Source organism: Sinocyclocheilus grahami, unplaced genomic scaffold (genome assembly GCF_001515645.1).
Source record: "Sinocyclocheilus grahami isolate Dianchi unplaced genomic scaffold, SAMN03320097.WGS_v1.1 scaffold884.1, whole genome shotgun sequence".
Taxonomy (NCBI): Eukaryota; Metazoa; Chordata; class Actinopteri; order Cypriniformes; family Cyprinidae; genus Sinocyclocheilus; species Sinocyclocheilus grahami.
This window is the reverse complement of record NW_015506063.1, coordinates 153176-168374: the sequence shown is the minus strand read 5'-3', so window position 1 is coordinate 168374 and position 15199 is coordinate 153176. Positions and strand designations below refer to the sequence as shown.

The following is a 15199-nucleotide window of genomic DNA, read 5'->3' as shown; positions in this document are numbered from 1 at the left end:
ACAGTTTGATAGACTATGTATATAGTACATAGCAGCATAGTACATGTCCATGGTGGTATTGCAACCTGTCGTGTTGCCGCTAGAGGGCGCATGCGTGCCGTCTCGGATGTGTGTGTGTGTGTGTGTGTGTTTGGGGGTGGCATTGATTACACACAGGAGGTAAACGCGATCACGTGACCGCACAGTGCCGTTGGTGAGTTCTCACAGCATGGCGGAAGGAGTAGTTGTCCGGATGGATTGTTTCTCACCTTTTAATTCATGTCCTCAGTCTTGACGGGAGGATTTTTGGCTTTCGAAACGCATTTCATTACACTTAAAACAACTTCAGCGTATTTTCACGACGATGGCAGACCGCGGTGTGGATTTGGCAGCTCTACCGAAAGAGGTTAGAGAGCAGTTGGCGGAGTTGGAGCTCGAGCTGTCTGAAGGTAAGAGATGGAGTTATCGCCTCAGCCTTAATAATGCTAATAATATTAACCTAATATTTAAATCCCACAGTCGTATGGCGCTATAACAGACACATAATTAAGCTCAAATAGATGGCTGTCTATTGTTTTGTGTTAATGTTTGAACGTCCTCGGTTTCCATTCAGAGAATTTCGTTTCAGACAGGCTGTGTCTTAAAAACTAGTGAGCTGCCTACCTAGAGAGAATGTCTGCTTGTCCAAAATGCAGTTTCTAATGTTCCGAACACGCCTGTGATGCCCAGACATGCTGTCTAGGTAGGCAGCTTACTAGGTTTCGAGACACAGCCAGAGTGTGTCGGCAGAAATGATGAATTTTCCTTTCTCAAACGTGCTTTTAAACGGGTGTAAATGAAAGAACCGAACGTGAATGAAGTCGAATAGCAATGCTGCTGCATCCAGCCGTTAATTTCACCTCAAGAGACCGAGACTATTGTTTGTTCGCTGATCTAGACCGCAAAGAAAACAGAGCCCTTGACAGTAATGCTAGACACAATACCGTAGTACAGAGACACATCAAGTGCATATGGATTTATGTATGTTATGATCTTTGTTGTTCTCAAAGCCATTTGTTTTCATCTGGAGACGTTGTTAAAGGGGCATCACTTTTGCTGTCAGTGTGTGTCTGGACTCGAATGCGAAACGCAATGGCAACGTTGGTCTATTTTTGCTGTACTCCTGTTTGCACACACATATCTGTCAAACACACCTTTTCTGTAGACATTTCCTCTCTCCCTTTAGTCATTATTGTAAAATGATGATTATCCAATTTGATATTACCGTTGTTTAATTCTTGTAAACTATACTTTCAGCCTTTACAGACTCTTAGTCAGCTTAGGGACCTCATTATTACTTAGTATTACTTATCAGTCACTACTTTAGTTCATTCATGTAGTTTTACATGTAGTTTATAAATAGTTTTAAATATCTCTATCGCCAGACTTCTTGGTTGACATTGACACTTGACTGTACAGTTATGCAATGCATTTAATGGAAGACTATAATTTTTGGATATTGTAGAGGATGTATACACAACCATTTGGGGTCTGTAAGATTTTTGTAATGTTTTTTGAAAGAAATTTCTTATGCTCACCAAGGCTGCATTTGACACACAACACACTAAAAACAGAAATATTTTGATATTTTATTTATTTTAAAAATATATATATTTTAATATATTTTTTAAATGTAATTTATTCCCGTGATGGCAAAGCTGAATTTTCAGCATCATTACTCCAGTCTTTAGTGTCGCATGATCCTACAGGAATCAGTCTAATATGCTGATTTGGTGCTCATAAACCTTTGTCAATGCTGAAACTAGTTGTACTGCTTAATAATTTTGTGGAAACCATGGTACGTTTTTTCCAGGATGCTCTGATGCATATGAAGTTCAGAAGAACAGTATTACAGACATCTTTTGTAACACTATAAATGTCTTTACTGTCACTTTTGATCAATTTATTGTATCCTTGCTGAATAAAAGTATTACTTCATTAAAAAAAATTGTACTGACCCTAAACGTTTGAATCTCTAAGACCATACATAAAACTTGTCTTAAAGAGCCTTTTTGTGATACTAAATGTTTAACGTTGTGACCAATGTGATAATGATATTATTATTATATTATAGCATTTTTGTGTGATAGATCAGCCATTCTGTCTATTCACAGGGTTTAGAAGTTCATTCAGTGTTCATGACATCACAGCGATGGTGTTTCATGCACCGTCATGTATCTTCTTACCGTCCTGTCATCCGTCTGTGAAAAGCAGTGACGCTGTACTCATTCACTCTGTCAGAGCGCACTATGTGGGGGAGATGTGTTGGTTTTCAGCTTAGTAATAGTGTTACACAACTGGAAGCATTTAGAGTGTGGGCCACACTCTCAAACAGCTTGTTGATGTGTGCAGCTGCTTATCAAGAAAACCAGCCATAGAAACTGTTACCGGAGTAACACAACATTTTATGACCGTATGATTATATACTATCAATTATGACCATATAAGTACTGATGACCATTGAGCCAGGTTTTTTTTTTTTTTTTTTTTTGTCGGTCATTCAGCCACACTATAAAATGTTTGCTGAGTGCAAAAGAATGTAATGGAATAGTTTACCCAAATGTTGGAACAAGAAAGTCATACGGCTTTGCAATGACATGAGGGTGAGGAAATCATGTTCATTTTTGGATGAACTGTGTCTTAAACCACTGTTTTGCATGTGAACTAGAGGTCTGTGACTTTTGAAAGTGTGTGAAAACAACATGAAAGCTCTTGGTGTGTTTAGTGGAGGGCTTTTAGTGCCCTTGGGGCAGGTGAGGGATCTGGAGTGTTTGGTCAATTGGAGGGTGGTTGCAGACTCCCTCACCCCCTCTTCCTATAGGAGCAGCTGCCAGTCTTGGCTGTCACCTCTCTGGACGGTAGAGGTCTTCTCGGGTCCTAAAATCTGTACCCAACCCAAATTTGCCTGGAATCACTTCTTACCCGAACCCCGATGTGCATAAATTATTATTTTTTTTAAAGAAAAACCCGATCCGAGACAGACCCGATGAAATTAGACCCGAGTCCGACTCGACCCGACCCGACAGCATTTAATTTCAAACCCGACTGGACCCGAACGTAAACGGCATTGACGTGTGTACAGCCTGCAGCCCCACAGTCAAATCAGGATTCAGGAAAAATTGCGGTGTCCAGCTAAATGATTTGGCCGCTTCGCCATTACTTTGATTTATTTAACATTTATTCAATTTATTATTAGGATACTTTATAGGCTGTTAGTGCCTGCCTGATGGATACAAGTTATTTTTGAGCTTGGCTTTCAATTGTGACCAGTGGATTTAAAAAATAAACGTGATAGTTTGATAAAAAATAAATCGATAGCCTAATAATTCATGGATTCGCTAGTGTTGTCTGCAACCTGATCTCCAGCGAAAGGCTTCTGCATAAAAAAATGAAAAGCCCTGCATGAACAGGCAGCATAATGAAGCGAGTGGATTTTCCTGCTGGATCTATAAGATGATTTCTGTGTGCGAGGTTACAAACGTAGCCTATGCCCCTTTTCTATGTGCGTTCCTTACTTAACACAAAAGTGAAAGTAGCCTACGCATTCGGGATAGTTTAAAAGAATTCGGGTCCAAATAGGGAAAAAGCATGTTTATTTTAAATTATCCGAGATCCGAGGCCGCTAATACCGAACCTGACCCGTGTCCGAGGTACTTTTTTAGTTTTGGACCCGAACTTACTCGGGTCGAACCTTGGGACCTGAAGACCTCTACTGGACAGTCACCTCCCCACTAGCGTCTCACAGTCATGTCCCTGCTTTTCCTCTGCTTGCGCCATCTCTTTTTCTCTCTCTCTCGCACTTGGGCTGACTAGTTCCTACAGATATGACTCAAATGAATCACTGCTCACTGACCAATCAAAATACACCTAAATTCAGCACAAGCACATTAATCATTTTAATCAGATTAGCAGATAAGTTGTATTTGGATATTTGATTGTGCATGCTCATTTTACATTCAAATGACCTAGGACTGCTCGATTATGGCAAAAGTCATTATCAAGATTATTTGGTCAATATTCAGTAGTCATGATTATTAAACTATTAGGAGTGGGCGATATGGCCAAACTTTTATGAAATCAAAATTTTAGATCCAGTGAAATTTCACAGTTCTCGATACCAACCATGGCAGAAACTAATACTTGGCTAACTAATGATTTGGACGTTAAGTTTGGGCTTTTAATCACGGATGAAAGAAAGGAACACAAGGCAGTGCAATAATTGTCTTATTCATTTGTGTTTTCATAATTGTTGGAAGCCACGGTCAAAATCAAAACTTTTAATGATTCACACAGGCCTAAAATGACCTTTACAAACATTCTACACTCACTTAAATTTTAATTTAATGACACTGGTTAATGTGATTTTAAATTTAAACATTAAATTAAAACCCATATCCTATAGGAAGACTTGGAAATCATAAATATGTTTTATGTTTGTTTTGCTTTGCTCTAAAATATTGCTTTGGCTACATATAGAGTAAAACTCGCCTGCAAATCAGCACTAAGTCTGCCCACGAATAGTCTTGTTAGAAACATTTGTACACTAAGTAGCTATAAATGTTTAGGCCTATTTTCCTGACATCCTAATTGAAATCTGAACCATAGGTCTCTATAATGATTTAAAAAAAAAACATGAATGTCTGGAAAACTTCTGTAAATGCACTGGTCTGAAACTGTACGAACCCTGGTTTCTGAATTGCTGTGTATAAGGTGTTTGTGCTGTTGCCATCTCTTGCGTCTGTCCCTTATTTCTGGATCCATGCGTGGTTTCCACAAGGGCACATATTGACCTTGGAGGATAGAGATATTTCCCATTACCATGCTCTACTGGGGCTTTTTACAGTGAAAAGACTGTCCAAATGATCTCCTACATAATGACCTAATTCTGCAGGGTTGTAGTGATCGTAGTAACAATAGGTACCATTGAGCTGATCTGTACTATGGTGGTTTTGATCTGAACTGGCATTTGAAGCTTTCAACTGAAACTTTTGTGTCCCAAATGACCGTCTCGGGTTTTTTTTGTTTTTTCTTCTGGACTTTTTTTTAATGGTTTAATTAAATTGTATTAATCAAAAAGCATGTCTAATTAATTAAAATCAAGAAACTTAAACAATTTAACATAAATTTATTAAAAGTTTAACAAAAATTACATGTTTAGGGCCCTATGAAATTTTTTATTTTTTCCAACCTTATGTTTTATTGTTACCAAATTCTGTTTTAGCATGTCTAATTATTTGAAAGCATAAAAACAAGTTTAATTTATTCTTACAATAGCCTTATGATTTTTTGCTCAGAAATTCTGTGTTGTGTATTTACATTTTTTAAAGCATTAAATATTAATTTAATCTATCTTTTAAGTAATGAAAATCAAACACGTTTTATTTTTTGGAAAATAAAGGTAATTTAAAATTACAATTAAAACATTGAAGAAATACTGTATGATTATTCCTTAAAAAGAAGGTTTTAATAATTTTAGTACTTAGTAGCCTATTACGTACATTCTACTGAACAATAAACTGCCTCAATGGGTGCCACGCGTGCTTCAGTACGAGTAGTAAACAAAACCGCGCGTCTTCGCCATTCATTAACACAGACACGCAGAATTCATATTTAAATAGTCGTTTTGCGGCTTAATATTTACAAATACTAGTGAGAGTGTGCTCACGTGTGTGTGTGTGTGTGTGTGTGTGTGCACTCGCGCATCGGGGCGGAACTCCGCTGTGCGTGATACAGAGAGCGCGACCATAACATAGAGACCGAAATGACATGCCGTCGTGTAAATACGATAAATAACATAAGGCTATTTAGATTGTTTAATAAAAGAACAAGGTATAGACATGTTCTATAAGAACGGTAACTTTAAATGACTTCTGTTGTGATCTGGCGCACTAGAGAAAATATAATTAAATAAAATTAACTTGACCTTCAAGGGGGGTGGGCCACTCCCCTAATATAATGGCAGGGAAAACACTCGACTCAGTCTGCAAGCGTGTGTTTGTATGCGGTCATCCACCCTATGGCCTCCTTACCAAATGAGGCATCCCATCAACAGTTTTAGACTTTTCTAAACACGATTAAGTTTATGCATTGATTTGGATTAAGCCAGTGTTACTCATTGCATGGCTCGCGAGCCTCATGTGGCTCGTCAAGCTTTACTTTGTGGCTCACATGGCAGTAAATAATACAATGATATGATCATGCAGTCAATACAGATATTTCATAAAAAAATTAAAAACAAGCAGAGCTATAACATAACCCATTAAAGGGGTCATATGATGCTTTTTTTAAAGATCATTATTTTTGTGTATTTGGTGTAATAAAATATGTTGACATGCTTTAATGTTCAAAAAACACATTATTTTTCAAATACTGTACATTATTGTAAGTCCTCTATGCCCCGCTTCTCTCAAACGCTTTGTTTTCTACAAAGTCCCTCCTTCCGACAAGCGCAGTCTGCTCTGATTGGCCAGCTGACTCAGTGCATTGTGATTGGCCGAGCACCGCAAGCACTCGTCGGAAATGTAACGCCCCTTACCATAATCGCGAGCTTCATCTTTCAAAATAAATGTAAAGACAGAGCCTGAAAAAGAAACAGAGTCTCGTGACAGACACAGTGATGAATATGTGTTTGCAGTACACAAGCCACGGTTAAGACAGCTGACTCCACTGTAATGTGTCTTTCTCTCTCGCGCATCTATGCACAATCAGCTTGTAACACTCCAAAGAGAAAGGAAAACTTGAAATTGCATCATATGACCCCTTTAAAAAAAACTCACACCATGTATACACCGGATGCAAGTGGCGTGATCCGACAAAAGACAATAGAACCCAGTAATGTTGTCTACACTGGATGTGGCGCGGCGCCATGCGATGCGACACGATCCCCATCAGTAAACTGATGCCTCGTTCTATTTATGACGAACTGTACTGATACTACGTTCAAATGATTTGCAACCATCGCGTCAAGTGTAGACAGACTTTTAGCGCAGCAGGGCGCGAAGTCAGACAGTGTCTGCTCTATTACAAATAATTTATATATTTAAAAAAATAAACCTAAAACAGCGGCATTACAAGATGGAAATATATACTAGAAAAGATATTTACACTTGCTCTGTCCTATGTCCATGACACTGACTCACTGCGGAGTTGCAAGTTTTAATCTTAACAGCTCTTAACGCCGAATGTGCACTTGGATGGTTAGATACATGATGGGCTAGTGTAAAAAAAATAAAATAACTTAAGGTCTTTCCAGCATTAAGGTAATTCTGCTTTTTTTTGTTTTATAATCTTGTCTCAGTTAATTTAGACGTAATGCATGTTTTTATAGAGTTGACAATTTAAATGTGCTGCATTATTTTGCTCATTGTGCCCTCCTGTGGCCTTGGGAGACAATTAGACCTATACAATAAAGACCTATTTAATCTGCATATAAAACATTAGAAATTAGATATTTGTTTAACTTTTATTGTGTTTGTAAAAAAAAAAAAATTAGTTGTTTGTCTCAATATATTGTGTTAATTATAAATGGTTAAATTTAAAGATTTTTTTCTATTGCTTTTTGTTTTAAAAAAGGTTATTATAAAAAAGTCAATAATTATCGATACTAGGCATGGGCCGGTATGAGATTTTGACGGTATGATAACCTTAAGCAAAATATCACGGTTTCTTAAATGTGTTATTTTTAAATGATTGGGGGAAAAAATACTTTTTTCTGCTGAACACAATATATTTTGTTTTTGAGCAACATACAGAATATTTGGAACAGTAGAATTTGGTTATTTTTTCTTTGATTTGTTTTCTAAAAAGAAGAAAAATAAAGACTGACATCTTTAAATCTAAAATACTAGATTGAATAAATCTGTAATTACAGTTATTTAATTTTAGTTATATAATTCATATACATATCATTTATATAATTTCATATCATTTAGTTATATAATTTCATGTACATAATTTGATTTAATAATAACCCAATTTGAAGCAAAAAAAGAACGTTCTGTTCTGACTAGCTTTGTGAAATACTACATGCCTGAACGAAACAAACAGCAGAAGCTCTGAATGAGATGCAGCAGGAGGCGCGCATGGAACACCAGATACAGCGTTTCCTTGGTTACCGCTGTAAACAAAGCTGCGCTGTGCTGAAACACTGCTTTAATATTAACTATACAGAGACGAGATGAAAAGAAAATACCACGTAAACTTTTCTGAAGACAGTTAGTTCCCCTCAGAAACATTCATATAAACCCCCAAATCAATATTGAGGATTTTCTTCCAATAGTTCGTGCATCATGAACAGTGAGTGATCTGCCTGCTACAGTATTTTTCTCTGTGCGTCTGTCTTCAATGTCTCTGGCCTGTGTTAACGGGCGCTTACAGACTTCATATTTTCACATAAATTACATTTTGGAAAATGATTGCATTGCAACGCAGTTTGTGCAAGTCCAGAACAGAGACGAGTTGCTTGCAATAAGACAAATAAACGTCTGGTTGCCGATTGTGTAAGTTCCAGGGGCAGCTCCTTAAGTTCGGCCATCCTACACACACGTGACTGACCACTCACTCACACCAACAGGAGGAGGAGGTTCGTGTTACTCTCCACACTGCACTCAACCTGAGGGATTCCTGCACTTTCAGTCTTTGAGGAGACATGAAAAACAGTGCATACCGCAGGAACGGTATAATGGAATATATTAGCAGTTTTGAAACTGAAATTTTCAAATCGCGGTATACCTTGAAACCGGTAATCGGCCCATGCCTAATCGATACCGAATGATATGAAACATTATATCATTGATACATTTTTTAGCTATAGCGCCCAGCCCTAATATATATATATATGTATGTACTGACCTGTTGTTTATTTATTCATCAAAAATAAGACAAATTCCATGAAATTCCGCGTTATACAGTAAATTCCGTTTTTTTGACTGGATTCCGCGATTCCGTCCATGTTTTCTGCATTGTATGTGTAATGTAGCAAACTAATATGATAAGCTCATTGTGAGTAAAAGACTGGGACATTATTGTTTATTTACTTAGCATTGAGTCTCTCCAACTAGGTGACAATGTAGCGTTAAATCACCATTCAACAGACTCAAGCCACCACCGCACTGCTGTCTATTGGACTGCAGAAAGATATTAACTTTTCAATCTGCTACGTTACTGACTGTACTGACAAACTATGCTGACACAGTGTCTGCGCCGCAACAGGACGCGACAAATAGAGCCCTGCACGGGCCCCAAATATAGGCCCTAGCCCGGCCCTGACCCGAGACGCTCAGGCCCTAGCCCGGCCCGGGTCCGACAGCTCATCAGAATTCTTGGCCCGAGCCCGTCTTGTTTTCCCCCCTTCTCCCAAAACAGCTTATAGCTATACTTAGGGATGGGTACCGAAACCCGGTATTTAATTGGTCCCGGGGCTAAATTATGAAAGACCGGAGTATCGATAAGCTCTGACGTTAACGGTTCTGCTATCAGTACTGGAAAAATGAATAAAACACACATACATTTATTATTGCTATATATACATTATCGTGCAACTTCTATCTCACCAGAGTCGCCACCTGTTTTTCAAACATTTGTCTATGATGCATTTTTGCTATTCGCAATTCAGAAGCGAGATCGCGCTCTCGCGGAGGAGCTTCAGCACGCGCAACATGAAAGCCCTGTTTAATTATGATAGAAGAGAGAACTAAACATTCAAACATCTGCTTACACTTTAGGCTTGTGGCGGTTTTATTAAGCTAATTACATTTTTTATTTCGATTTTGGCTTCTAAGGATTATACAAAAGAAGACATGAGTTAATGCTATTAAAAACTAGCTGTGTTTCGTATTGCGCAACTTCTTCCCCTTCACAGCGGTGCGCATTCGTCCTCCCTAAAACCCAAACTTAACGCAAAAATTTGAAAATGGAGAGTATTTACTTAAACACAGTTTATGTCGTAAGTGGAGGAGAACAGTTGGGAGATAATCCGATGTGTGTCAATATATTGTCTTAAAGTGACAAACTGGTGCTCGGGCCATCAAAATGCAAATCTGCTCTTAATCTGAATAATGTTATAGCTTTAATAAGCATTAATCTATCAATACATACACTGAAAACTATAGGCTATTGCTTACCTGAACAGTAATGTTAGTAGAACTTCATGGAAAAATGACAGCACTGTTTATTTCATTTCTTTTATTGTATTTGTCAGTTTGTTTTACTTTGTTTCTTTGTTCATGTTCTTACTGTATCTTATCTTATGTATAAAACACAAAAAATGCCTGCACACCGGTGCATTTACAAATTGATGTTTTATATTTGTTTCATTAAATATTTATTTTACATTTTAGAATATAAAGCAATGTTAATTCAGCTCTTAATTTGTCATATATATATATAAAAAACAAAAAGTACAGATAAGAATACCGTTAAAGTACCGAATCGATAAGCAGTATTGGTAAGAGTAGTAATACCATTAAAACCTTAACGATACCCATCCCTAGCTATTCTACTGTTTCAGCTATTAAAATAGTTCAGTTTTGTATGTAATGTCAAAGTGATTATATTTCTCTTAATGTATAACATATAACTCGTAATATGTAATATATAACTCTTCCAAAATCTAGCTTTTCCCGATGCATTGGGAACTTTTAGTAACTCCCCATGCTCCTACTTCCTCCTGATGCTCTGCACGGTCTACTGTCACCTGTATGCTAAAGCGTGCGTATGTGCGTTGCGTATAGGCGATGTATAATATTTATAATATAGTCAATATAACAACATTTCATACAGTAGCCTATGTGTGTTCTGCGCTTATATGGGCACAATAAAAGTAGAGAAGCTAAATGAGCCCGAGTCAGACCCGAGCCCGATCTGTAAAAAAAAAAAACAATGGCCCGAGCCCGGCCGGAATTGACTCATCATTGCGGGCCCCGTTGGAACCCGACGGGCTTGCAGACCTCTAGCGACAAAGCGACCGTTGAAAATCATTTGAACTTTGTGTCAACACGTCATAAATAGAACGAGGCATCAGTTTACTGCATCCAGTGTAGACAACATCACTGATTATAATGGGTTCTATTCTACGTACACTGGAAGCGAGCGGCGTTCTATTGTATTTTGTCGCGCCGTGCGATGTGATGTGACCGATGTGATAAGCATGAGTTCTGGGCCGAGGCACGGCCGGTATAAACACCAACATTGACTGAATGGCTGCGATCAGCTCCGGTGGCCGTAACTAGGGATGTAACGGTATGAAAATCACGATTATAGTGACCAAAGTTATCACGATTATCAATATTATCATGGTTTTGTTCAAATTAGATGAAAACGTTCAAAAAGAACTGATACACACAGAAAAAAATTCCAATAAGTTTTATATTTGAAAATCAACAAACAACTAATACAATTAGCAGCTATATGCACTTTTTTTAGCATAAACATTAAATGAACATTAACATGAAGCCCTAATAATAATAATAATAATAATAATAAATCACTTGAAGATCATGTGATCTTCGGTTAGGAGATCTTGTGATGCTTTTTAACCCTGTGATAGAAATATGATTTAAGATGGTAGTGTAAGCAAGTTTAGTTTGAAAACGTTTAATAGTAAATAAGACACAATTAGACAATATTTGAATAAAATAATAATAATAATAATAAATATTTATTTGCAACAACGGATGGATTACTGAATGCTGCACGCACATGAAATATTTAATCTCTAATCAATATTTTTTGTCCAATTATTTGCCCAGTTAGTTTTGGTATTGAGGTAAAAGTTACCTTGCATTCGCTATATATAACTGGGTGGTGGTCACGAATATGACTGAGCAAATTTGATGCGTTTCCCCCTTTTGCAGCTACTTTCTTCTTGCAAGATCTGCAGACAGGGTGACCGTCCTCGATTAAATTGCCTTCAGGACTCTTGTAAAAGCCAAAATACGACCAGACCACCGATTTGGTCCTCTTAGATGGCTGAAAAATCTCCCGAGCGCTGTCACTGCCTTCCGCCATTTCCTCTCGTGATTTATCGTGAAACTGGTAATCGTTACATCCCTAGCCGTAACACAGGCTTTAATGCGCCGCAGACACGTGCTGTGATGCTCAGATCAGCTCTAGTCTCTAACGTCACTGAATCTGCTGTTAAAATAAGCCATCCATTCATCATATCATGCAAAACTAAGAATTACAATCATTGTAATGTGACGATCAAATATAGGTGCGGGTGGGTGGCGGGCGGATAATTTGAAGCAGCGGACTCAGGTGAAGTTTGAACTCCTCCACCCATCTCTACACTACACTGACCTGGGTCGCCAGTAGCAAACAATGGAGCGCGCTCTGCTGGACAAACGAAGTAATTACACCATTCGGAAGCATTTAGTCTGCGTTATATGTTCTGTAAAAAAAAAAATTACATATCGGCGGCATATTCGCCGATACCGATATATCGGCAACAGGCTCATATCTGCTAGGGGTGGGACATATGGCGATATAGCGTTGTCCTTCTTCATGCGATACAAGAATCGATATCTGGTGCCAAATATCGATATTTTACTACAATATATTACTACAATAAGGCACTCTATATAGATTTCTCTGCTCCCAGCATCAAAAAAATGCGTGGAAATCGCGGCCGCGCCGTTTCCACCTTCTTTCCAAAGTGCTCTGAGCAACCATGAACTGCGTTCTCTATGAAGATGGGGAAGCACGAGGAACCAAAGGATAAACCGATTTCCAGCCACTGAATTAGCTCTACTGCTCTATATAGGTTTATGGAGATAAAAGGAGATGGAGATAAAAAACTGACCCGGAGCAGCTATCAGCGTGGACTGTAGGCATCGATCACGTTATTGCAGAGCCCATATTGAGTCCGTGTATTGACACACACACACAAGTGAGCCCACTCCCACTAGTATTTATAAATATTAAGCCGCAAAACGATTCATGTTTAAATATGAATTCTGCTTGTCTCTGTGTTAATGATTGGCGCAGATGCGCGGTTTTGTGTAGTACTCGTACTGAAATGCTCGTGACGCTTGCGGTGATATTAGCCTCTGCCGTCTCACTAATGACAACATAAATACATGAATAGCGTCTCCAGAACTGCTCTGAGAGTCACTTCAGCTCTAACGTCACTGAATCTGCTGTTAAAAATGAAACATCCATTCATCATATCATCATGCAAAACATACATGACAAATAGCAAATTTTTCATTGTTTCTCGAAACGTCATAGCATTTCCACATTGGCGATGACATGACTGCGGCGCCAAATCATTTATGTTCCCACGCATCATGTATGTCGTCACGTCATCAAATTGCGATCAGCCATAAAATGTGATTAACGGCCGATACGATCTCTGGCCGATCGATTGGAGCATCCCTATTATATATAAATTATTATAAACACAAGCATGTAATTTATATATAATATACAATTGCATCATAGTTGTTTCTACTGCCTTTAATGCATGTTTTAATTGAATATATTTTAATATAAAAATTTTCTTTACTCATTGCTGACAATTAGATTTTTTTCATTACAGTAATCAGAATTTGTGGGAAAAATTAAGCTTAATTTTCATGAGAACGCTTCACTAAAACTAGGCCTCATTTTCTTTATGCAAAATGTAATTGTTTTTCTTTTGACTTTGAGGTGTAATATGATGATTCTGTCATCAAATATGAGATTTGCTCTGAAATGTGCTGACATCCAGCGTCATGTAAGCTCTTCATTTAAAACATTAAGACATGATTTTCTGTAAAGCTGCTTTGAAAACATGGGTTGTGAAGAGTGCTATACAAATAAAAATGACTTGACTTAACAATATGGTCAGGTGACTATAGACAGTTTTTGTGTGGCTGAGACTATTTGCGTGCAGATACCCTAAACACGAGTACACCGTCACAGTTCCTCTTTTCTGTAAATGACCCTTTGTTACACATTTTATGGAGGAAAGGTCTGTCACGTACTTGTTGGATAATCAAATGAAGTTTCTTAAATTTAAACACTTAAAATTACATGAATTTCATTTAATTTATAACAAAATATCAAACCAAGTGACATTTGTTTGCTAGAAGCAAAAGTTTTTAAACTATAAAACAATAAATACAGATGTTCAAATGAAGACAAACTGTTGGACACGTTTCTTTACAGTTCATTTGGTTTGATATTTCATATCAAATGCAAATATTCCGACGTTTTTAGGTGTCTAAAAATGTCTAAAAGCCCCGTTTTGGGCCACCGTATGTGACCAAGTGCTACCAAGGTTTGCATGCTTGTCAAACTTTACCTCCAATCTGTCCTCAGGAGGGACCTCACTGGAATCAACCACAAAGAGCTTTCTTTGTCGGAGAATCGTATTTATACCGAGCGCTAAGCTTAGACAGATGGGACATGATCAGATGTCCAGACTTCACACAGATTCCCTTTCCCTTAAACAAAAACCCAGAGCCTCTTCTCCTGGTACTGGGCCCACTGGGTCTGCTCCCTCAGCGTGGGTTGTGTAAGGAACCGGTCCAGTCTGCTCTTTGGCTGTGAATAGTTAATGTCGCATCGCTGTGGTCTTATAGGGTGCTGAGCCTGAATTATTAACATGCTTCATTAAATACCATGAGGCTTTGCTTGAACCTCCCTTTACTGGCACTATGTGAACCAGGGTGTGTACGGGGGAAGTGCCATCACGCTGCTCCATAAGTGAAAGTCAGTGTTGTGGTATAACGGAGCTACAGTGGTGTGAAAAAGTTTTTGCCCCCTTCCTGTTTTTTTTTTTTAATTGTTTGCATATTTGTCACACTTAAAAGATTCAGATCATCAAACAAATTTTAATATTACACAAAGATAACCTGAGTAAATACAAGCTGCAGTTTTGAAATTATGATTTAATTTATTAAGGGAAAAAAGCTGTCCAAACCTGCCTGGCACTACGTGAAAAAGTAATTGCCCCCTAAATCTAATAACTGGTTGTGCCACCCTTTGCAGCAACAACTGCAATCAAGCGTTTGCGATAAATGGCAATGAGTCTTTCACAGGAATTTTGGCCCACTCTTCTTTGCAGAATTGTTTTCATTCAGCCACATTGGAGGGTTTTCGAGCATGAATGGACTGTTTAAGCATCTCAATCGGATTTAAGTCTGGACTTTGACTTGGCCACTCCAAAACCTTAATTTAGTTTTTCTTGAGCCATTCA

At 38.0% G+C, this 15199-nt stretch overlaps 1 protein-coding gene across 3 annotated transcripts in view; it reads left to right on the top strand.

Moving 5' to 3' along the window:
• The first annotated feature begins 172 nt into the window (after positions 1–172).
• LOC107563628 (disco-interacting protein 2 homolog B-A-like) overlaps positions 173–15199 on the top strand; it is a 68078-nt gene continuing 53051 nt past the window's right edge. For all 3 annotated transcript variants that reach the window (XM_016248539.1, XM_016248538.1, XM_016248537.1), the window contains exon 1: positions 173–428. In XM_016248539.1, the coding sequence (XP_016104025.1) occupies positions 344–428 (85 nt within the window). In that variant the 5' untranslated portion in view covers positions 173–343. The remainder of the gene's footprint in view (positions 429–15199) is intronic.